Source organism: Micropterus dolomieu, linkage group LG05, assembly GCF_021292245.1.
Source record: "Micropterus dolomieu isolate WLL.071019.BEF.003 ecotype Adirondacks linkage group LG05, ASM2129224v1, whole genome shotgun sequence".
NCBI lineage: Eukaryota > Metazoa > Chordata > Actinopteri > Centrarchiformes > Centrarchidae > Micropterus > Micropterus dolomieu.
Window position 1 is genome coordinate 412,873 of NC_060154.1, and position 23,040 is coordinate 435,912.

Genomic DNA, 23,040 nt, shown 5'->3' on the forward strand with positions numbered 1-23,040 from the left:
CAGAGAGACTCCTTCATCTCGCTCTTCAGCCTGTTGCCTCCACACAAGCCGACATCATCATGGGCCCGACGGGGATTTGCTGCATCGGTAAGTTTCTGACAGCGTGTGATTATTATTTTTATTTTTTAAGGTTTCTAAATCCGTTGTCAAACCAAAAACAGCCGCCAGCTGCAGCACAGAGAGAAACGTCAATCATTTACAGAGCGAGTCCTCTCGGCTGAGCTGAGGGTGTGAAATTATGAATGGATGCGGGACTTTCCCGCATTCGGAGTTGCAGAAACAGGCGAACAGAGAAGCTCTTAATAAAAAGGTTTATAGATCAGCGGCCGGTTGGTGCGCGCGTTGTAAAGGATGGTCCGTGTGGTTTTGTGCCCTGAGAGGACCGGATCCAGCCGGTATCGATGGGGGACTTTCCGCTTGATCGGCACCAGAGGTGGCATGAACAGGGTGAGAGGAGGATATAGCCTATAAATCCCAGCACCCCTTTCTGCCTCCCAGCGACCTGTTAACATGTTTATTCTTCACTGTCGGTGTTTCAGTGCACCTGTGGCTCATTCCTCAGCATCACTGGGTCTGTGCGCGTTTTTCCCCCCAGCCCCTCGGTGAGGTTAAGGTGTTTTTAGGACGGATTAGGCTTATTCTTACTGTGTTTTACTGCTTATTTAGACTTTAGGGACGTCGAGTGTCGCTAAAAAAAAAATCAAAGCTGATGCGAGATGCGTGCGTAAAGTCACACGACCGATAGATGTGAAGTCTTCACACGAATGAACATATGTTCTACTTTATTATATATAAATAAAAAAAGGAAATTATTGGTGCAGTTCAATAAAGTTAGGCTACGATAAAGAAAACAGAATGTAAAACAATAATCCCACACACACACACGGTCCTGCTGCCGGCGGGGCTTTCCATCCCTCAAAACATGGAGCTCTCTGCGCACAAGCACATGCCTTCAGTTACCAATGCTGAGTCCTTTACAGAATCCATACACCTTTTATTATGAGACGAAATATTCCAGTTTAGTGGCATGATGTAGTGCTGTGTTTATAGGCTATTACATGTAAACCCTGTATGTGTGTTGAAACAGGTAGGGAGGTAAAAAAAAAAAAGTCGTCATATCACATTTGTGGAAAGATTGATTCCCAGAAAAGGGGTGCTGCTGTGTGTTTTGTCTTTATGTTGTGTGGTTCATAATGAGGACATGCTTAAAATTAACAGTACATTGCGAAAGTGAATCGTGTTAGTTTTTAGTGATTTGTGTGCGAGTTACCTTGAAGTCTTCCTCTGAGAAATTCATTTGCCGAGCAGGAGGCAGGTACTGATGATTCTGCAGAAAGGAAACACACAAACACTCATGTTAAAGCTACATGTTCTTTAATCCAGCTTCATGCAGACGTGTGTCTAAGTTGTCTGGGAGATTATTCGGTGTGTACTTGCTGTGTTTGTGGAAGTGGATCACATGAGTCTAGTGAAATTACCACAGTGTCTTTTAAAAGGTTCGGCAGCTTTCTAGGACCATCGTGTCTAAAGAAAGGAACATGGCTGCGGGTGATTCTTATCCAAATTTACACCTCAGCCGCCCATTTGTCATAGTGACAGGTCATGATTTAAAACCACACACTGCTCATGCACTCAGCTTATCACAACCCACCAAGTGAATGAATGAAAGAAAAGGTGCAAACAAGGCAATTACAGGGATTATGGCTCTGTTATTACTTGATATCAGATCAGCTAGCACACAGACACTCACATGTTGTGATTGTCTGTGTGTGAGAACTCACACACAGACAATAGCAAATACAAAACCATTTCCTTTATTTTTCATCTTAAGGGGCCGATGTTTGGGGATTTCCATTCTGTGAGATGTCAGGGTACAAAATATTCATATTCTACAGTAGCAATGTGCCACTTAATACTGAGCCAATAAGTAAAGGGTGTGGCTTAAGAGAAACAGAGACTGAAAGAACATTATATAGTTCAGAGGGAGCACGCATGGCGTTTGATTTGGCTTGCATCCAGCCATAGCTCATTTAGATTCAGTGCGACTTCCACTTTCTGAGGTCATCATTACATCTACAAATAAGAATCAGAATCAGTATCACAGTAATCCAGTGAAAGTTGTCTGTACATGGGAACAAACAGGAGCTGCTAACAGCTAATTCAGCTACTGTTAATGGTGACAATCTGATTATATGTCAGCAGATATAGGCTAAACAAGCAGAGCTCAACTTGTAGCTCATGCTTGCTTTTAAAAATAAAGAGTATTGATTTGCTTTTACTTGATATCATATCAGGTAACACCCACCCAACTCCATAAGATTACATATCATCACACCATGTTTATAAGATCGGACTGAAATGAAGAAAAAAATTACCCTGAAACACGCAGGAAGTGAAGCATGGGAATGTCTTGTATTGTCTGTGTGTGTGAGCTCACACATGCCACAGTCCTAACACACACACACACACTGCAGTGCGAGTGTGTTCACTGCCCTGCTGTAAGGTTCTGGGGTTTGGGGATTTCCTCCCCAAACCTGCCTGAGAATCTTCATGTTTTTAAGTTTTCTTCTGTATCACAGTAATCCGGTGAAAGTTGTCTGTACATGGGAACAAACAGGAGCTGCTAACAGCTAATTCAGCTACTGTTAATGGTGACAATCTGATTATATGTCAGCAGATATAGGCTAAACAAGCAGAGCTCAACTTGTAGCTCATGCTTGCTTTTAAAAATAAAGAGTATTGATTTGCTTTTACTTGATATCATATCAGGTAACACCCACCCAACTCCATAAGATTACATATCATCACACCATGTTTATAAGATCGGACTGAAATGAAGAAAAAAATTACCCTGAAACACGCAGGAAGTGAAGCATGGGAATGTCTTGTATTGTCTGTGTGTGTGAGCTCACACATGCCACAGTCCTAACACACACACACACACTGCAGTGCGAGTGTGTTCACTGCCCTGCTGTAAGGTTCTGGGGTTTGGGGATTTCCTCCCCAAACCTGCCTGAGAATCTTCATGTTTTTAAGTTTTCTTCTGTATCACAGTAATCCGGTGAAAGTTGTCTGTACATGGGAACAAACAGGAGCTGCTAACAGCTAATTCAGCTACTGTTAATGGTGACAATCTGATTATATGTCAGCAGATATAGGCTAAACAAACAGAGCTCAACTTGTAGCTCATGCTTGCTTTTAAAAATAAAGAGTATTGATTTGCTTTTACTTGATTTCCTCTTTATGCCACAGTCAGACTGTATATTCATCATATTTCAGCTCCACAGCAGACATTTTATTAGATGTACAGCTGTTCCTTCAGCACATAAACAGGTAATGGCTTCCTTTCTCCTGTGAGTCTCAGAGACTCAGAGAGGGAGCACGCATCTAATCTGAACACACAGACGTGATACACATATTTTTAGATTCACTGTGACTCACACTTTCTGAGGTCATCATTCATAAAAACAAGTCACTCGTTAGAACTTGCAGAACCTGCCTGAGAATCTTCATGTTTTTAAGTTTTCTTCTGTATCACAGTAATCCGGTGAAAGTGGTCTGTAAACGGACACAATGCAAAGAGGAGCTGCTTTCAGCACATTCAGCTACTGAGTCTGATTATGTGTCAGATAAACAAACAGGGCTTCAGTTGCTGCTCATGGCGTAGCGCACCGACCCCGTGGTGACATACTTCCTCATACATTTCTGAATAGCATGTCTGTTTATTCAGGCTCCATTTTCTTGCCAGCAGGATCAATGTCAGTTTTAAGAAACAGTAGATGTGGATATTTATAGTTAGCTCGTCGTGTGTGCAGTATTTCAGTAGCAGCCCTCACAGCCCTCAGTGTTACATAATGACTGAATCGAGATCGGATTTCACAGAGGTTTGGTGTGAGTGAATGTGTGTGTATAACATGATGAAACTGATGTGGTCATGTTACTCCGCACTCTGATTCTCAACATGTACAGTAATTGTTAGTGAGGAAATACAAATAAGCTGAGTAAACACACCGCCACACGTGGATAAATCATCACGGAAGTGCAAGACAAACAACTTTATCTGAGCCTACAGGTCTTTAAAAAGTCTTTAAGTCTGTTTGACAATCAAAAAGGGATCAGCATGGTGTTATTCTGCTGTCCTGACAACAGATCTCATGTGTAGACCCCACAAAGCATGAGGAGCAACAACCACCTGACTGAAAGAGTCTTTTTTTGTGGTCGTTTTGTGGGTAACTAGCTTCAAACCAGTTCTCTGGCACAGGTGCTCGGAAGTCGTGTGTCAGTCAAAATGAAAGCTGCCGTAAATTGCATGAATAAAAAAAAAAAATCTTTACAGAAATGAAAAATGTATCTAACTTAAGTATCCCAAAAAGGAAAAAAACAAAAAAACAAAACAAACACAATAATCCAGAAAAGGAACTGAAATCAGAAAAACATTTCTCCTTGTCTTGGTGCTCCTGGGAAACCGGTCACCCCACCTCACCATTCCTCCCCCCCCAATCTCCATTTATGGTTCTTCCTCTTTATCTTCTCATTAACACGCACAACTAAAGTGTGTCATGCATGTCAAATGACTCACATGAGTCACATGAAGAAGTATGTGCTGAAAGACGTATGAAGGTAAAAACATCATCAGGTTTAACTTCAATCTGAGATTCCTGGAAGGGGCACCGTTAGATATTCTCAGAAAAGACAGAGCAGTGGCAGTTGGGTTTGGGACTTTCCTTGTGACCAGGACCAACGGCAGGTCGACACTGTAGTCTGTGAAAAGGAAGCAGAGACAATCAGGCTCAGCTCTAAGGTGAAAGTTGGGGAATCACAAGAAGGGTCACAGCAGGACGATGTATGAGGGTCAACCTAAATTACTTCAGTGTATCACCAGACGTGTCTTTAATAAACTGTTTTGTTCACCTTTTGCCTCGAGCGTGTGAAAAAAGGTCGTTTGTCAAAGAAAGTAATTTCCCAGGGCGTGGCAGGTAAAAAGGCGGGGGGAGGGGGGGGGGGGGTGCAACAAAACCCCGGCTGCTCTTTTCTTTACTCCTGTGCATTTTTTTTATTCACTGCATTCCTTTCTGCTGACGTGCAGATGAAAATAGCCATTAGCTCAGCATGAGAGAAAAGTTAATAAGCAGCTCCTTCCCAAGTCTTCACGTATCTGACATATTAAGTCATTTATTTTTGGATCCGAGTTGTCTTAATAACCTGCTTTACAACAATGGACTTCACTCCCGCAGCCCTCTTTAGGCGACTCACTCTGCCTCAAGGCTGTGTTGTGGCGGCCACAGGGAAAGAGCTCTGAGCCGGCACAGTTGCTAAATCTATAAAAGGTTTTTCACGGATCCACTCAAACACAACATTTTCTTACAACAATACAAAGTTTAGATCTACGTTTGACTGCTTTTAAAAAGTCTGTTTATTCTGAGTCAGGAGCGAGGCGGCTCTGCGATGAACTGATGTGAACTCTGTTAGAACTAAACCGCAGTCAGAGTTTATCTTTGAGAAACCAAAGCTCATCACTGCACTGATTCACACTTTTATCTCCGCCGCAGTTGGGCTTCTACACAAACCCAGCTCTGATTATACGTTCATTCACACTGTATGTGCAGAGATCTGTTTGGTGATCATGAAAAGCTCTTAATCTCTATGAAACTGAACCTTTATATGAGCTATGATAAGCTGGGTGTGAGCAGATATAAAGAATTGACTGCCAGACCTCAATTCACTTCTCTTCCCAGTTTAGTGAGGTCAGATTTGCAAGATTCCATCTTATCCGTCTCTTCCATTCCTCGTCTCCTGAGAGCCCTTATCCCTTTGACTTCATGTCAAAGCCCTGTGGGCTTGACCCCTGACCTGCAGAGACAAGTAAAACAAGACGTCTGTTTTTGATTACATTATAAATGTCAATGTCTTTTTTTTCCTGCTGCTTAAATGTTATACGTATCACCGTTGGCCTCAGAGAAAGGAAATTTACTCCCTACTGATGTTGGCTATTTGCTCTGAATATTATAATAATAATTTTTTTTATTGTTGTTACTATTATTTAAAACATGGGGGGAAAAAAACACATAATTGAATCACAAACGACATTAATTACTTTCCCAGGTAACAAAAAATCCACGTGAAAAGTGATTATATTTAACTAATAAGTGAATGTTACTCCCAGAAGCCTTAGATTTTGAGCATCAAACACGTAATTTCTTGCAGTCTGGTGAAATTTTCTGCCTTTTCTGCATCAATTTATGGACTAAATCTTACTATATAAAGGAAACACAAAATTCAGGTGGCAGGTGACAATTCAAATATATAAATAGAATATAATAGAATGTAGTGAGACTCTCGGAGCTGCACCACAAGTAAGCGGACAGAGAAAAAAAAACAAATATAAAATACACCTTCTCGTCCAGGCGCAGTGGACTAAACTGGCAGGTTTTAATGTTGCAGACCACAGTTTTTTTGTAAGTAGTTTAAAGTTTAAATTGGTGTAAACTCGCCTTAGAATTTCCAACTAACTAACGCCCCCCAAAATCAACTCTGCGCCCCCCTTTCCAAAATATTACTGGTGTACCTGATGAAGGCGCGAAGGTTGTTATAGTTCATCCTGAGGGGAACATGAAGGTCACAATCCACCCAGCAGTTTCTGAGAAATTAATAACAAGAAAAACTTAAATTACTCTGATGGCTCAATCCAGACTCCATAAACATTATACTGTTTTTAACACATTATGGGTGCGTGGTACACTGATTTTTAGATCAGTCTTAAGCTGCATTACAAATAAAAATGTTGTTTCTGGTCACAGTTTGGTTTTGGTCAGTTTGAGTTAATCGTGTTTTTTTTCCCCCCTTCTTCATTTTCAGCTTCTGTACTACTGATTGCTTCTGCTGCAGGTGAAAGACACGAGTCTCCACCAGCTCTAACCTGCGACGTTGCAAAACAACCCAACGGGTTAATCAACTACGAACTTTCCCGAATGCCCAGTTCACCCAGCTGTAGGCCGAACTGGGAAACAGTGAACGTAAGTCCTTCACACTCATCGTTAATAAGATCTAATGCTGAGAACAGACTACAGGGTGTTTTAGGCGATCATCAACTGAGAGGCATGACAGATTATTTTTCTGTGCTCCTATTGGTCAAAGTCACCGAGCACGTCATAGAATTTGTCGAACTAGAACATGTAGTGTTTTTCCTTCTTCTCCTTGTGCTGGTACCTTGTCGTGGTGGAGAGGCTTGTGTGTCCCACAGACCCTGAGAGCTGTGCCGGAGGGAGTTTCAGCTCCCTGCAGGTTCAACCAAGCCAGATTGGTCTCAGGTGAGGGGCCCGACCAAAAACAGCACACCGGCCCTTTCGGGTTAGTTAGTGTCTACACACAGGATGTGTTCAGGCTAGAGGCGTCACGTCGTTGGCCTACAGGTCGTATTGACTGTTTAACGCTAATTAAACATGACAAGCCAAAATAAGACGTGGACTGAGGAATCTCTGGTGATATAAATAAATAAATACACGACTGTGCAAAAGGTTGGTGCGGGAAAAAATGCTGGATAGTCTTTCAAAAATTACATGTTTACTCATGAGTTACATTTATCAATTAACAAAATGCAAAATGAGAAGATCTAAAATCAGCCTTCAAAACAGCATAAATCCTTCTTGGGAGTTGCTGAGGGGAGTTTTTAAAGGAACTCCCCTCAGTCCTTCTGTGGATTTAGGCAGCCTCAGTTGCTTCTCTCTCTTCATGTAATCCCAGTTAGACTGAATGATGTTAAACATCAGGGCTCTGAAGGACACCATCACTTCTTCAACAATATCCAGTTAGTTAAAGTTACCCTTAACTTGAAACTTTCTTGGATGACTCAATCCTCACAGACGTATATCGTCAATAAATCACAATATGAGCACATGTGAGTGAGTATGAGTGATAGTTTCAGTTCACAGTTACTGAGACTTTAAATTGTGACTGTAAAGAAAACTATAGATTACACTCTAGTTCCTTTTATCATGAATCTTCTTCTTCTCTCCCTCAGTGCAGCAGTAAACTGTTAAAAGTCTGGAAAGGAGCTTTAGTCCCCCAGAACATTAATAAACATGTATTTTGTGGTTAAGTGTACGGAGGGTAATCCCCTGTATTTAGGCAGAGTGGTGCTTTGAACAAAGTGCTAACACATCTTTAGTTTAGCACGCTAGCATGTCAACATTTGCTTATTTAGCAGCAAACACAAAGTCTAGACGAGGCTTATGGGAATGTCATTAGCTATGCACAGCTAACTAGCTAACAGGCGGTGTGGACGTAGACGCTGTGACGCCAACTCAAGTTTGGGAATTTGGCCACCGTCATGTTAATTTTTTGCAACCAGGCCCCGGATGTGACCATATTTGGAAAAGAAGGTGGCGCTAGATAGCTTGTAAGGAAGGTACAGCTGTAATTCACGTGATTTTAATCAAGATGCTAATTTTGGCAGGCGATAAACGGGCTTGAAACAAAAAATGAATACCTTTTTAGACAGAGCAGCAGATACGAGTCACCTCTATCCTGATTGACAGGCCGCCACAGTAGAGACTTGTCAATCAGCTTGTAGCCCCGCCCTAAAGCCTCCCCTGCTTCCTGGTCTATGTTCCTCTAAATGGGACCATAATTTACTAAATGAACATCACGTTGTGCTGAAGAAGACTTGAAACTAGCGACTGAGACCAGAAACTCGTCAGGAAAGTGTTTACTGAGGGAATAAATCAGCTGACAAGTAGAAACATTTTCTCAGAGACTTCTATACAATCACACTTCTTTCTGCAGCCGCTGGAGTCGCCCCCTGCTGGCTGCTGGAGAGGACGCAGGTTTAAGGCTTGCAAAGTGACTATTTGGGTATTTGGGCTGAGCTGTTTGGGATGGTGTGATGCAACACTATCTGTAAAGGTCTGGGAAGTTTGTGTTGCGCCATCGTCTCTCAGTGATCAGGGAACTCCCTATAACTCCATTTGCTTTTCTACTTCTTATTGTTTGAATCAATCTGAAGAAATGAGCTGCTGCTGATCGCTGGAAAAACCCCACCTGAACCCTGTTTGTGTCTTTTTTTTTGCACTGTCAAGAGTGGTTGTTTTCTCAGGTTTAGAAATAAATCTGTTAAATTCCCATTTTGACAGAACTGAATAAAATCTGACCTCTTAATGGGTCTGTGTTTATTTTTCAGAAGACTGTGATCGTCAGTGAGGCGTTTACATTTGATCAACAGCTTGTGCAGAATGTGACCAAACAGTCCGTCTTCCTCAAAGAGTGCCACGGCTACCTGCACTACAGGGAGAACTGTGAAGGGGTAAAGAACTGCTTCTGATCCAGCCTCAGTGCCAGCATCAGAAAATACATATACCATTTAGTCAAACTCTAATAATCCAGCTGCAGGCAGCTAACACACTAACCTGTAAAGCTTATTTGGGGAAATGTCACCAAATCGGCTTTTTTTTTTAAAGCATCTGGAAAACAATGTGCAGCCATTTCTGTCCGAGCAGCACAGAGAGAAATGCTTGATGACCCTTTATTTAATTTTATTTATTCTTCTTTATTGATCAATAGAGAGCTAGAGCTATGGCACTGAAATGAATACACACAACATGGTAAATATGCTCAGTGCATAACCTTTATCTTTAGCAGCCCAGATACTCTTGTTGCACGTTCATCTGACCTCATTAATCCTCCCAGCCACTCAGACCTGAAACATGCCCAGACATGTTCACTCTGAGAACTCAGACTGCACTTCCTGGTTCTGAACATCTGGGTCTTTAAAGCACATCTTTTAAAAAAAATTTGTAATCCAACAAAAGGGATTTTTATCCAATATTTATCTGTCATTGAACCAAATTAGAGCAAACGCTCTAATTTTAGCACCAATTTCTAATGTAATCTACACTAACCTCTCGTTGTTCTTTATCTCCGTGGATCACTTCCTTTTAGGTCTTTAAGGAAGCCCATTGCAGAGGTGAGTGATGCATGAAAACCTCAAGTTGCAAAATACACCATTAATGTGCGTTTTCAGTTAACGGCCCACGCGGCACACTGTAAAAGACTCGTACTACTCGTAATACACAGTAATATAGAGTCACTAGAGCTAAAATGTGTTCTTGTTTTCTGTTCTTTAAAAAGTCTGAAATGCATGTGTGATGATCAGTTACAACCTTTTTTTTTTTAGTGTTTCAGCAGACGGCATTTTCCAAAGAAGAAAATTAAATGAATGAAATGATAATGGTACCCAAAACATTAAGATTTTACATTAAAAACATATTTAAGGTTAAACCTGTTCCCAAACTTTTTCTGCTGATAGTTCTTATAATAAATCTGTGTCTAGTTGGACTTTGGTAAACATTTGTGCAAAATTTGGGTACAAACTTGTGTGAATAATGATTGTAAAATGATTATCCCTTCTCACACTGATCTGTTTCTGTTTTCTAGTGAACTGCAGCCGTCTTTTGGACAGTGGCGTTCATCCAACCACCTGTGAGTTACCACTTTTCCTTCAACAAATGTACTAACGCTTGTGGTTTCCGACTGTTGCTTAAAGCTTAAACCACTTTATGAACTGCTGGCTGCAGCTTGAAAGAACCACAGGTCAACCGCAGGACGCCTCCTGTGAAGTATTGAACAACAGGGACATAATATTTCCCTAACTGCACCCAAGTACTGCCAGTTTCTAAATGTCACTGTAAAACAGTTCAGCATTTCTAAACAGGACAGTTTGGGGGGGAAACTAAAACATGTTTTTGGGCAACGCATCACAAACATTAACTAGAACTGCAAGCAGTTGTAAGCGGGGTCCAAGCCTCCTGACGCCAGCCGCGCCCCTTGCCCCGCGGAGGCCGGGCAAGTTGTCCTGGGCGCCCCGAGGATGAAGAGGGAGCAGAGGCCGCGGGCTCGCAGAGAGATGAACGAGACTGAACCTTTTGTGTTCATACAATGCAATAATGGCGCCACTTATTGTCCCGAATTGAATGAAATGTTTTACATGGCGTCGGGGGCCCGTGGTGAATAAATGAGCAGAGTTTCATATTAAATGGTCTTGTGGTTATGGAGATATAAAATGAATGTATGTCTATGGGAGTCTTATTTGATATGAATTAACAGCGCCACCTTGAGGCTGAATGACACAAAATTTCATACAGCCCTTTGGGACGGCACGCCACATAAGGTCCGCAAGTTTGCTGTAGATCGGACATCACTACCGTAGGTTATGACATCACTTCCACTTTTTGTGTTGGGTGTAAAAAATGTTAGCTTACTATTCGCACATTTTTTCGCAGATCAAAATTTCCTTAAACTTTTATCAGCTTCGTCCATAGATGAGCCGTGTGGCTTCGGAGGAGTTAATTAAAATAGGTATTTCAGTTTCGCCATTTTGCCAAAAATAAATTATAAAATTATAGACCGAAATGGGTGTGGCCCAAACGCGTGGATATAAGGTTTTTGGGTATGCGCGAGTTCCAAGCCCAAATGCGTTCACCTTGCTTAAAGCGCCCCCTTGAGGTTGAAGTGTGCTCCCTAGTTCACTCGCCGACTCTCAGGCTGTGATCGGGGGTAAATCAGCGGCCGGTCGGCGGTTCGGCAGTCGTTCTGTGTGAACTACACAAGGACGCATCAAAATGGCTCCCCGACACATCGCCAACGGCAGCCAGATATCTAGCACGCCAAATACATCCACATCCAACTCGACAGCCGCACGTCGAGCTCTCTGTAGCTCAGACGATCCCTGCTACATGCGTGTGCTGATCCATCCTTTCACCTGTATTCTTCATAATTACTCTCTTTATAATAACATCGGGCGACTCAGCCGCTGTCAGCTCCTGTAGTGTGTCACCCTCCTGTCACAGGTCAGTCACGCCACAACGACTTCAAGACTCCCGTCACAGGATCGGCCGACTCTGAAAGTCGTGTAGTCTGCACGAGGCATGAGGGGCCTGTACCTACCCTATGAGTGTCACGTCTAGGCCGCAGTATCATTTTTAGCGTCGGAAGAATAAAAATAATAAAAACCGTAACGATTCCAATAGGCCCTGCTGGTCCTGGAAACTGCGATGCCTTACATTCGCGGGTTCCTATGCCCTTCTCGGGCTTTGACCCCTAATGAACATTTCCTCATGATGTTAAGCACATATGTAAAACAAAATTTGGTCAGTTTCCTTCTAAACATATTTGCTAATGTGATGTAGTTGTATATAATCGTCCTTTCTTGGAGACTGGGATGGTAAAGTCACGTCAGTGTTGGAAGCTCGTAGATTCAGCACAGACTCAAAAAACTCCAGTAGAGAAAAGTAAAAACAATAATAAAGCTGTGTACTGGTGTGAGTTTCAGGCTGAGGAATCTCGCAACCTTCCAGCAGCTTCGCAAAGGAGCTGAGAAAAGCAGATACACAAACTAGAGATACTTTGCATAACAACTCACACGATTCTAAGTTAAGTTTCCAGCATCTTTTTATAGTCGAGCGTGTTGACTTCTCCTTTTGAAAGAGTGAAATTCTGAAATAGTTTAAAGATGAGTATTGTTTCATACCACAAATGACTTTGCAGAACGTGTCAATTCATAAAAACAATCACAGAAAATCAGAAGCCCCCTCTCCACCCCAGTTAATTTCTGGTAAACTTCTCTAACCCCTCCCTTTGTGGTTGTTCAGCATCTGTGTTTCTGTTTATCTGATCATGATTTCTGAGAAAAACGCAGGATGCCAGAATGTCACACTCATGAGTCATTCCTGACACTTCAGATTAAAACATGAGTTAGTTACATTACAAACAAAATGCTAAATAAGAACAGAATTAGTTAATTCACTGCTTTCTTGCTTGCCTGCTGATCTGGCCTTTTCTACTTCCCGTTATATTTGCTTTAGTCTCTTTGAAATGATTATATGGGCCAATTTAGGAATGCAGGAATGCAGCGGACCCGCATAGATAACACTCTACAGCACAGCGTTGCCCTCAGGCAATGGAAAGTTTTCTTAAGCCCCATATCCAGCACTTGTTTCTTTAAATGATTTCAACCAATTAGAATGGTCCAAAAACTATCAAAGATCAGTCCAATAAGGTGTGGGAGTCACTATGAAGCATCATTTGAAGGCGGAACTTCCTTCTCTGACACTTTGTCACAGGAGCAGGTGGTGTGAGAAGAAGTCAAGATTATGTGGTTAAGAAATCTTATTTAAAATGACATGAACTTTAATTTTAAAATATGTTTGTGTGTATGAAGGTGTAGAGAAGCTTTTTTTTTTTTTTTTGCATGTTCAGAAATTCTGATTTTCTTTTTGTTGCCTCAGGGCAACGTTGTGCTTTTCAAGGAGTTTTTTTACTGACCATGTGTTTGGATGTTATCAGATATTATCAAACGCAGTAGTTCACAATATGAGCTCTAAATATACTTGTATTTATTTATTAAATTTGACATGGGCATAAGATTGTTCTTTGTAACTAAAGAGCAGGATTCGTTTGTTAGGTAAATCCCATCTGACAGCAGGAACAGTGAGGCGGAGTGGACTGGAGAAAAAGTTAAAAAATAACTTCAAAAGTTCTTTCAGGAGCTCTGATTGTCATTCAAATTGTATATACAGCAGACAAGACACAGAATATGGGTCAAACATCAAGCTGCAGTTATTCTTGTTGTATTTTCATTGGCATTGGAAACTTACTGGTATCCGTCAATAAAAATGTCTAAAAAGGGAGCATGAAGATGACTCATCCCTAACTAGAGTTGGGTATGAACCATTTCCAAGAACCGTGGATTCGATAAGAAACGTGCGTTTGGATTCTGCTTATCAGTTCCTAACTTTCTGCATGTTTCAGTGATGCTCCCGACAGTCATTCGTTATGCAGTACGTCAACAAAGCAACGTCTCACACTCAGGTGAGCTGATATTCACCATTTATACTGAAGGGAAATGAATGATGTCTACAGATGATTCCAATATATTTTTCTTAGCGTCCCCAGAGAGCCCCCCCCAGTACACAGTAGACTGCTTTCACTTTAGCCATGAAGGGGAAGAGGAGCAAGGAGAAAGTGGATATAGGTCACAGAACGCTGACAAGATCTGTGGTGAAAGGGCTGGAACCAGAACCAAGATTCAACAAGAACGGAAATCAATAAGTAGATAAAAGTAAAATGATACCCAACCCTATCCCTAACCAGGATGTCCGCTTGGACAGTAGGGTACCTCACACAGGAACACCCAAAGTGTTTTGTGAAGTTTCACAGGGAGTGAAATGTCAGTACATGAATAACAGTATAACACGACACACTACATGATACAAACCTATGCCTGCGTCAAATCTAAGTTGTTTCCTTTTTGCCTAATGATTTGCCATTTTTAAAAAAGACTTATGACTTTATATTGCTGTCTGAGCGTAGTCTTATGAACAACGAATAAATATTTTGGGGTGGGAAGGTCAAAAAAAGTTTTATCATCATAATGTCCCAAAATGAACCAAGAAATGATGGAATATTTTTTTTTATATGAGTATTTTCCATTTTGCATATGGAAACAATGCATCCAGTAGTTGTTGAGATATTTCCATCTAGGCCAAAATGATGGGGTGACAGACCAACATTGTCACTATATTAGATAAAACAATCATGTTTTTGAAATAAAAACATGACCCATTTCCTCTCATCTTTGTCTCCTTTCAGTGAACTCCACCTCAGTGAACTCCACCTCTGGGAACTCCACCTCAGTGAACTCCACATTGGCCTGCTTCTTTGGGAGTTGGTGTCCAGAACAGTGGCTAACCATTGTTCTTGCTGTCCTTGCTGTCCTTGTTATTCTTATTGCCAGTGTCTTCGTGGTTCCGTACCTCTGCAAACTCTTCAAATGCATTAGAAGAAAATCTGCAGCCACGACAGCTTCATGCACTCCTGCAAATGAGCAGATTAAAGTGGAGCTTGTGACCTTAGTGTGATAATAAGAACTGTCCAATGATAATAATAATAAATAATATTATATTTTATAACACTTTCCTAACTTAGCGTAAAATAAAGACTAATTAAGATAAAATAGAAATATATATATATATATTATATAAGTTTGCTCAGGTAATTTTCCATTTTTCCCGGTGCTTTAGATTTTCTATGTGAATTTACAGCAGTTTTATAAAAGTATTGAATTTTTTTACATATTATTTTTTCATTTACTACGTAAATTGACTAAACAGTTAACTGCTTCTCTTTTGTGGAGCTGTGTTAGAGCAGGGAATGTGAAACTGAATGATGTGACAAGCTACCGTTGGCTATCCGTTCTCTCAAAAGGTCAAGATTGTCATAGCAGTTTGCAAATAAGCAAACTGTCTGAATGTCAAACGGCACTGAAACAGTTTTACTTCCCTTCAGCCTCAATTCCAGCTAAATTACAGATTTAGCTCTGAAATATTGTTATAAATGCTGGTGTGACTGTGCACACAGACGTTATGGGACAGTTTTGTAAACTAAAAAAGTTGCTTATGTTAGTCTGTTAACTTGTTTCAGGTTTTTTGTGAAACAATCTTGCCATATCCGCTCAAAGATTTATTTTTATCTTTGAGGTTTGTGGGAGAAGTCACGAGTGAAGTTCATTGAGAAAAACTCAAAAGACTTTCGCAAGCGCTCACGGACTTCCCCTCCCCCTCATTTTCAATCCCGTGCTCCTCTCTGGCGCTGTGCTTGTCATTTAAAGTACACTGCCAGTCTTTGCTTCTCATGTTAGCATGGACGCAGCGAGATGTAGTCTGGTTACAAAGGTGCTGGTCTCGTTTCTCAGATTTAGTGCCCCGACACACCAAGCTGTCCTCAAAGAATTGGACGACTCAAACACTCCTCCTGAAAAGACCTGCTATGGCTGCGTCTACTCAGCCTTAGCAGGTCATTTCAGTGAAGACATCTGTCCACAGTGAAACACCTGGACAATAAAAACACGGCTAAATCTTCAAATTCACAATAATTTTCTCCCCATTTTTCTGTTTCTGCTGTCAGACATCTGGATGAGTACAAATAGTGATTTATTTTCACATAGTGCCGTGGCGACCGACGGCTGAAACAGAAAGAAAAAGATGCAAAGTAACAGCAGATAATTTAAGTTAAATTACTGCAAATCAGAAACGAGAGAAGTCGTTCGAGGAGACGGTGTGTACGACCCTTGAACCGGTTGAGGCAGATGGAGGAGGAAATGCAATTCTTGGTGGTCTGCGTCGCCGTGACGTGTAGTTACAGTTGCGTAGGGTACGGCGTACCTACAGCGTAGATTCGACGCAGAAGTATAAATCGGCACTCTGACTTGGGGGGATTATTGGCCTTTTTACACCTTTTTTTAACTTCCCCATGTCCTCCTACCTTTAACGACAGTATAGGTTGATTGTCAAGTGTCCAAAAACACATAAGACCCAGTAAGGCCCACATGTCCACCACAACCACCTCCTTACTCAGACTTTACTGAGGCTTTTAGCATTTAAATTTCACGCTATAAAGGGATCTCAACTATGCGTCCATGTGTGACGACTTGGGAATATAAACGGGCTACTTGGTTAGGTTTAGAAAAAGATGGTGGTTTGGGTCAATTTTGACTTTCTTCCACACGGGAACATCGGTCTCCGGTACGTAAATATGGGTCATAATAAGCTGCTGCATAATCGACCTATACGGCCGTTTTCAGTAAAATCTCACAATAATATTAAGGTCGGGATCATGTATCTGTTAAGTTTAAGATTATTTTCTTGCAAATGTTAAAAGCTAATCTGGGAATCAGATTAGATGAAATACTATCGAACCCCGACCCCACCCCCAGCCGCGGTGGTTAGCTGTAAACGGGGGACCGCGGCCCGACAGTCCCCAGTAGCCAGTGGTTGGCTTGGTGTATCAGGGCTTTCAGCTCCAATGACTGCAACAATTAAACAGGCTTTGAATCCTAAGTCCCGAGTGTCGCCAGTCTTCGATTATAGTGGAGGATAAAGAAGGTCAGAGGTCATGGAACCTACAAAAATGTAGGATAAATATTCCAGTGACCAAAACAATGATCCATGGTCGACAGAAATGGGAAAAATAAAAATTAAGTGAAGATCTTTTTCATTCAGGTCTTCTGACTGGAAGATGCGTTTTCAGACAGTGACTGCTGATAATGATATTGATCTTCCACTGTGGAAGTCGGGAGATTTATTTATAATAATAAATAAGGTCATATTACCTGATAACTCTCTGTACAATGCAGAAAGTTTAATGTGTGATATTAAGACTCATATGAATGCGCATGTTTTCCTGCATAGCTCAGTTTATATCAGTTATTTCTCTCCAAGGCGAGTTCTTCTACTCGTTTGTTATCATGTCGGACTGCTTGGCAGTCACCATGCTCCTGTGCCGGCTGTACAGCCGGAAGCTTTCTGCTTCTGTTTGGTTGGTGCTACCAATTTAAATATAATTGTACAGACTTTGCAGCTATAGGGCCGGGCTTTCTAAAGACTAGTTGGTGCAACCCGCTCCTGGATTTGGGTGAACATTCCCAGTGTGGGATCAATAAAATCTTAAATTGGTTTCAAGTTTTACATGATTTCAGTAGAGGGTCCAAAGCCATCCTTTTTTAAATTTTATTTCCTCTTTGATGTCATTATATATTCTTGATTTATTGTGGTTTTGTTGGGGGGACTTCCCTTTTATATCTGATCCTCATTTTATCTGAGTTTCTTTTTGGTGTTGGTATCTTTGACAGGAAACCAGTGTAAAAGTCAATCGTGCTTTAAATATGTTGAAAAAGTTGTGAATCATGTGGAACCAGAGTTTAACTAAAGCTGCATTAATCCAGCACCATTAAGCCTTTTGACAACACAACACTGTTTTATCCGACCAACAGTCCAAAACTCAAAGATTTACAGTTTCACATATAATAGAGAAAAGCATCAAATCTGGACATTTGAGAAGCTGAAACCAGCACATACACATTTGGCATATTTTGCTTTATAAAAAAAAAAAAAAAGGACAATTAATCAATTGAGTAGTTGCCATAACACTGAGCAAAACCGTAAATGTGCAGCAAAACCAAAAGTAGGAGCTAAAAGAAGCTAAAAGCTCTGGTTTCATCACCACAAGTGGCTCCTTTTGATCCCTTCTCAGGATATTGATTAATGCAGCTTTAAAAACTGGGAACCGCTGGTCGGGTTGTTTTAAAGTTTGCAGTCTATGCTCATGTTGTCCAGAGGAAACGTTTCCTCTGTTTAAATGTAAATGTTTAATTCTTATTTTAACTGACTAGAGCTTAGTTTAATGAAGATTAATATATCGCTTTTTTCAGAGTAGGATATAAACATTTATTTTTGTTGGCTCTGTACACATCAGAATGAATGACTGGGGCATGATATTGCTTGCAGTTTATCTAAATGGCTTTATTTCTGCCGCAGTGCTAAATAAAATGTTTTAAAATGGCTGTGATAGTGTTTGAGATTAATAAATGTTGCTGTAGTGCATCGGTTAGTATACACTACTATGTACTTAAAGCACCTTTCTAGTCTTCCACCCGCTCAAGCACATTCACACTGAGTTAACGAGCCACCAGGACACACGGGAGCCGGGGGTGAACGTGATGTAGTGCCACTATATCAGGTGGAAGAAAGTAGGCAGTGCAAACGGAGAAATGTGGTCTGATACACCAACGTGGGAACAACCTTTTCATTTTCTACAACATATTAATTTCATAATGGTTTGTGGTGGTTTTGTACTTCCCACAGTAAGTTGTGAATCATGTGGAACCAGAGTTTGTTAACTGAAGCTGCATTAATTCAGCACCATTAAGCCTTTTGACAACACAACACTGACATCAAGGCTGTTTTATCTGACCCAACAGTCCAAAATGCAAAGATTTACAGTTTCCTATTACATCTAAGAGAGAAAAGCATCAAATCCGGACATTTGAGAAGCTGAAACCAGCACACACACATTTGACATATTTTGCTTTACAAGAAGGACAATTAACTAATCAATCAGTCTCTTTCTGAGTGAAGTTTTACACGCGACATGTTCCAGTCATTTCTGCAGTTGAAGTTTATCGTTTACTGCTGTGGAAAATAGTTGTACTAATAGAACAGCGGATGATTCCTCAATTCTAGCGCGTTTTCTGATATGTGGGCAGGTGAGAAACCGTGCCACTTGTGACTTTCTCTAACAGTGTTGAAATAATATCATGCACCAGTTAACAAATGGCTCATACAGACCAAGTTACTTTCCACCTCTGGCTCATTACTCATGTGGCATTTGTGTGTAGACTTGTCTTGCACAGTTGTGCACCAGGGACGTAGGTGAGAGTGGGGTTGTGGGTTGTCACGCTGCTTATGAGAAAAATCAAATAGCCACTTTGTGTGATTTCTTTTTCTATGTTCAACTTCCTGTTCACATGTGGTCACGATCACTCTAATCTGGAGGTGAGCACAATTTTATTACTTTTTTTGCTTCAAAAGTAAAACATTTGCATTTTATGTATTCCAACCTTATTAGGTGTGAATGTTCAAAATGATAACTTTGCACAAAGTAGAGGAGACAATAACGTGTCTTTTGATACTTCAGCTGAAGTGCTATGTCTTGAGATTTAGCCAACATTAACACACATGTCAGTTTGGGGCAAGTTGTCACACGTGATTACTTGCCTCAGTACAAATAAACATATAGAAAATGCTCAAAAACACTGTCAAATTGTGTAATTACCTCTGACACTAGTATTAAATGATTCTGTAAATAGATTATTATACACTGTAGTTTAGAGCAGCAGCCGTACGCCTGGACAAGACTGAATTCATGATAGTAGATACACACACACACACACACACACCCCCCACATCATACGGTTATTAATTTAGTTAGGCAACAAGGGTAACAGACAAATAAGCTTGTAATTAATTTGTAATTAGAAGAAAATTATCAACAGAAGACAGAATGACAGTACACCACCTGACATAATGTTAAAGGCAGTCAGGCTGAAGATCAATCAGAAGTACAGCTGAGGATTTTGACGTGAGCTGCTGACATCTCTTTTGGCCTCATCCATGTGGAGCCATTTTCATACAGTATTCCAAAGGAGACGTGGTTTAAGTGTGTGAAATGCAACAAACGGTCCTGCGATGCTCACACCTCAGGACAGGCAATTTATGTGTGCCAGAACTGTGACTGTAAACATGTCTGATTAGTCAGACACAGATGTACCTCATACAAAAATGCAAAATGAGTGTTTAAACACCACATCTGTTTAGTAAGGACGTTATACATTTAAGCAAGTTACCATAGATCTATTTGCACTCCAGAGGACGTTTGATTTTACAGTTCAAAGTAAAGAGCTCTCTATTCAACAGTCTACAGCTCCATAATGAGATCATTTATGAAGATGTAACGAATACAAAACGCCTGACAAAGATTTCATTCTTTCATTCGTTATGACATTGTGATGTACGGTGCTCGGTATTTGACAGCGTGAAAAGTGTGACAACAGACCCGCCCTCCCCTACCTGGCACAGTTGGCACAGTTGGCACAAAGGAAAAGTGGTTAAAGCGTTGGAGGCGAATGCTCTCCTTCCTCCTTCCTCCTTCCTCCTTCCTCCACTCGCTCTTAAAGCATCACCGGACGCGCCGCTCTCCGAGGTGAGTTCTGCAGCCTTCATCTCTCCTTCCACATTGTTTCCTGTTAAATCTCCACGTTTTAATGATATAAAAGAGAGTGTCTGCTTTATTACTCAATCAGTGGACAGACAGACTGGTTCTCTGCAAAGGAATTAACTCCCGAGGAAAAGGAGAAGAAGCATAGGCTAGAAGTTGGACTCGATCACTCTCGGGGAAGGTTTTCTGCTAATTCATCGCCAGGAAGTCCTGTAGACATGTAGCCAGACTGTGTGGTTTTTAAACAGAGAAACGCTCAAGCATCTATATCAAAAGTTGGTTTCATATCAGGCTTTGCTTGCAAGAAGGAGGGCTTTGGGTGGCGAAGGAACAATGAAGTCAAAGTGTCTTGGAAAAAAAACCCTGATGCATGATTTGGTACTTAGGCAGTGGAAAAAAAACAAGTTAGAGCTGCCTACTATGCAGGGTGCAAACTACCGGGCATCTCATCTCAGTTCTTTGTGTGCGTCTCTCTCCCCAACACACGCTGCTGCAGCAGAAAGTAACGCACCGTCGTGTGATGGATTTTAGAGTCTGTGTCACCTAGACTTTTGTATTTGGCCCACTCAGCGGCGAGCTGACCCCGAAATCACAACAGCCTGTAAAACAGCAGCTGCACCACATCCACTGAAAAAGCACTTTAGGAATTTACTCACCTATTTGAAAAGGCATCCGACGAGCCTGCATTGAGCGAAATATTTGTCCTCAGTAATCCAAAACAACCTTATTTGGGAGCTTTGCGACCCTCTCCTCCTGTTCCTTTTCTCTCATTGAAACAAGCAGCTGTTGTGTGAAGCCTAATTGTTGCTGGTGATGATGATGGTGATGATGAAAACATGCCTGATCCAGCCATCCCCCCCCCCTGTATGGTAAACTGCCTTAAATTGTTTGGGGAAACATGTGTACCAACACGCACCAGGGTGAGTTATAACAATGACAAACTGGTTCACAGCTAACCTCAGACAGCTGAGGTTGGCAGGTCCGCCTACAGGTGGGAGATCAACCATCTGGTGACCTGGTGCAGGTGGAGCTCACTGCTCTGAAGACAGCGGAGATGGTCGTGGACTTCAGGAAGAGCCCAGCCCCACCCTCCCACTGGGGGTCACTGATTATTTTTACATTTATTTATGTCGACTGTATGTTTGTCTGCGTGTAGCTTTAAAGACTATTTGAAGTGTACAAATATGCTAATTTAGGTTTATCAGGTTTCTGCTCCAATTTATTTGCTACAGCCAGATTTCAGCTGAGGGGAAGTCAATCGAAAGAATTAATTTTTATCAGAGATCATTCATTTCCACTGTGTCTCCTTCTGCCCAGCAGGCCTTCATTGGCTGTAAAGCTTCTGAGCTCATCTTCCCTCACTGATCTACCTGAAGGTCAGGAGTTTTGTTCATGTTCCCCCTCTCTCTCTCTCTAGATGCCTTTCAGATGCCTTCGTTCCTCTGACCCGAACATCAGAAACGTAGTGCGGTTGTACGATGCCAGTGATGATACAGGTGACCTTTATTTTAGAAGCGATGGGGCCACACCTCCACTCTGCTCCTCCACCTCCCCTCCGCCACCCTCCACCTGTGTGGTGTGTTTCGACCAGTTCGTCCACGCCGTTTGCGCCGACCTGCTGGAGGATGTGAAGCTGGTGATGGAGGGAAACGTTAGTCCGATAGACCTTATACAGAGCGGTAAGAGCTGAAGGATCAGGTTCATTTACTCTTGGTACAAGCACGCCTCTGGAGCAACGAGGGGTTAAGTGTCTTGCTCAGGGACACAATGGTGGGTGGGTCACAGTGGGGGACTGAACCCGGGTCTCACACCAAAAGCAGGCGCCATCACCACCCTTCTTCAGAAAGTAATCGAGAAAACGGGTGTGCGTGTAAAGGCCATTCTTCTATGTCGAATCCTCGCTATGTGTAGTGTAGCCTGATGAGAACCTCCCCACAAATTGTAATTGGACGGCTTGGTAGCGTCGCATTTCCTCCTACGCATTCCCGGCTTATCCTTCTTCTGCCTCAACCGGTTCAAGGGTCGTACATCCCATCTCCTCCGACGCTCTCATTTCTGCGTTTTAGTAATTTCACTGGAAGTAACTGCTGTTCAACGTCCATCATCTCCAACATGATCCGCTCACTTTCTGTCGCCATTGTTTGTAGCTGCCTACACCAACAAAAAAGAAGAAACTCACCACAGTGAAACATAGAAACCCCGCAGTCGCCAACTAACGTTTTGCCGATGCCACTGCAAAGCGACGAAGACACCAACGCCCAAGTTTGTCACAACAGCATGGCTACCTGCTAAAACTCAATGCAGAAGTATAAATTGCTGTCAGTCTACAGTAGGGTGACCAGACGTCCCCGTTTTCCGGGGACAGTTCTCGGTTTTGGTGGCCTGTCCCCCTGTTTTTAACTGTGTGTTAATCATAGACTGTATTAAGGTGTTAACAGA

General features: G+C 41.7%; 1 protein-coding gene across 1 annotated transcript; it reads left to right on the forward strand.

Annotated features, from left to right (window-relative positions):
• Nucleotides 1–22,291, forward strand: LOC123971230. Its single transcript, XM_046049941.1, has 8 exons — nt 1–87; nt 6,856–7,013; nt 9,176–9,298; nt 9,934–9,958; nt 10,429–10,473; nt 14,641–14,905; nt 20,418–20,586; nt 22,019–22,291. The coding sequence occupies exons 1-8, from the start codon at nt 60–62 to the stop codon at nt 22,289–22,291; spliced, it is 1,086 nt and encodes a 361-aa protein (XP_045905897.1). The 5' UTR covers nt 1–59.
• Nucleotides 22,292–23,040: the final 749 nt, after the last annotated feature.

Coding starts and splice junctions, on each gene's coding strand:
- LOC123971230 (XM_046049941.1), top strand. CDS start 60: ATGGGCCCGACGGGGATTTGCTGCATCG. Junction 9,299..9,933: donor ACAGGGAGAACTGTGAAGGG/GTAAAGAACTGC, acceptor ACTTCCTTTTAG/GTCTTTAAGGAAGCCCATTG. Junction 10,474..14,640: donor TGGCGTTCATCCAACCACCT/GTGAGTTACCAC, acceptor GTCTCCTTTCAG/TGAACTCCACCTCAGTGAAC.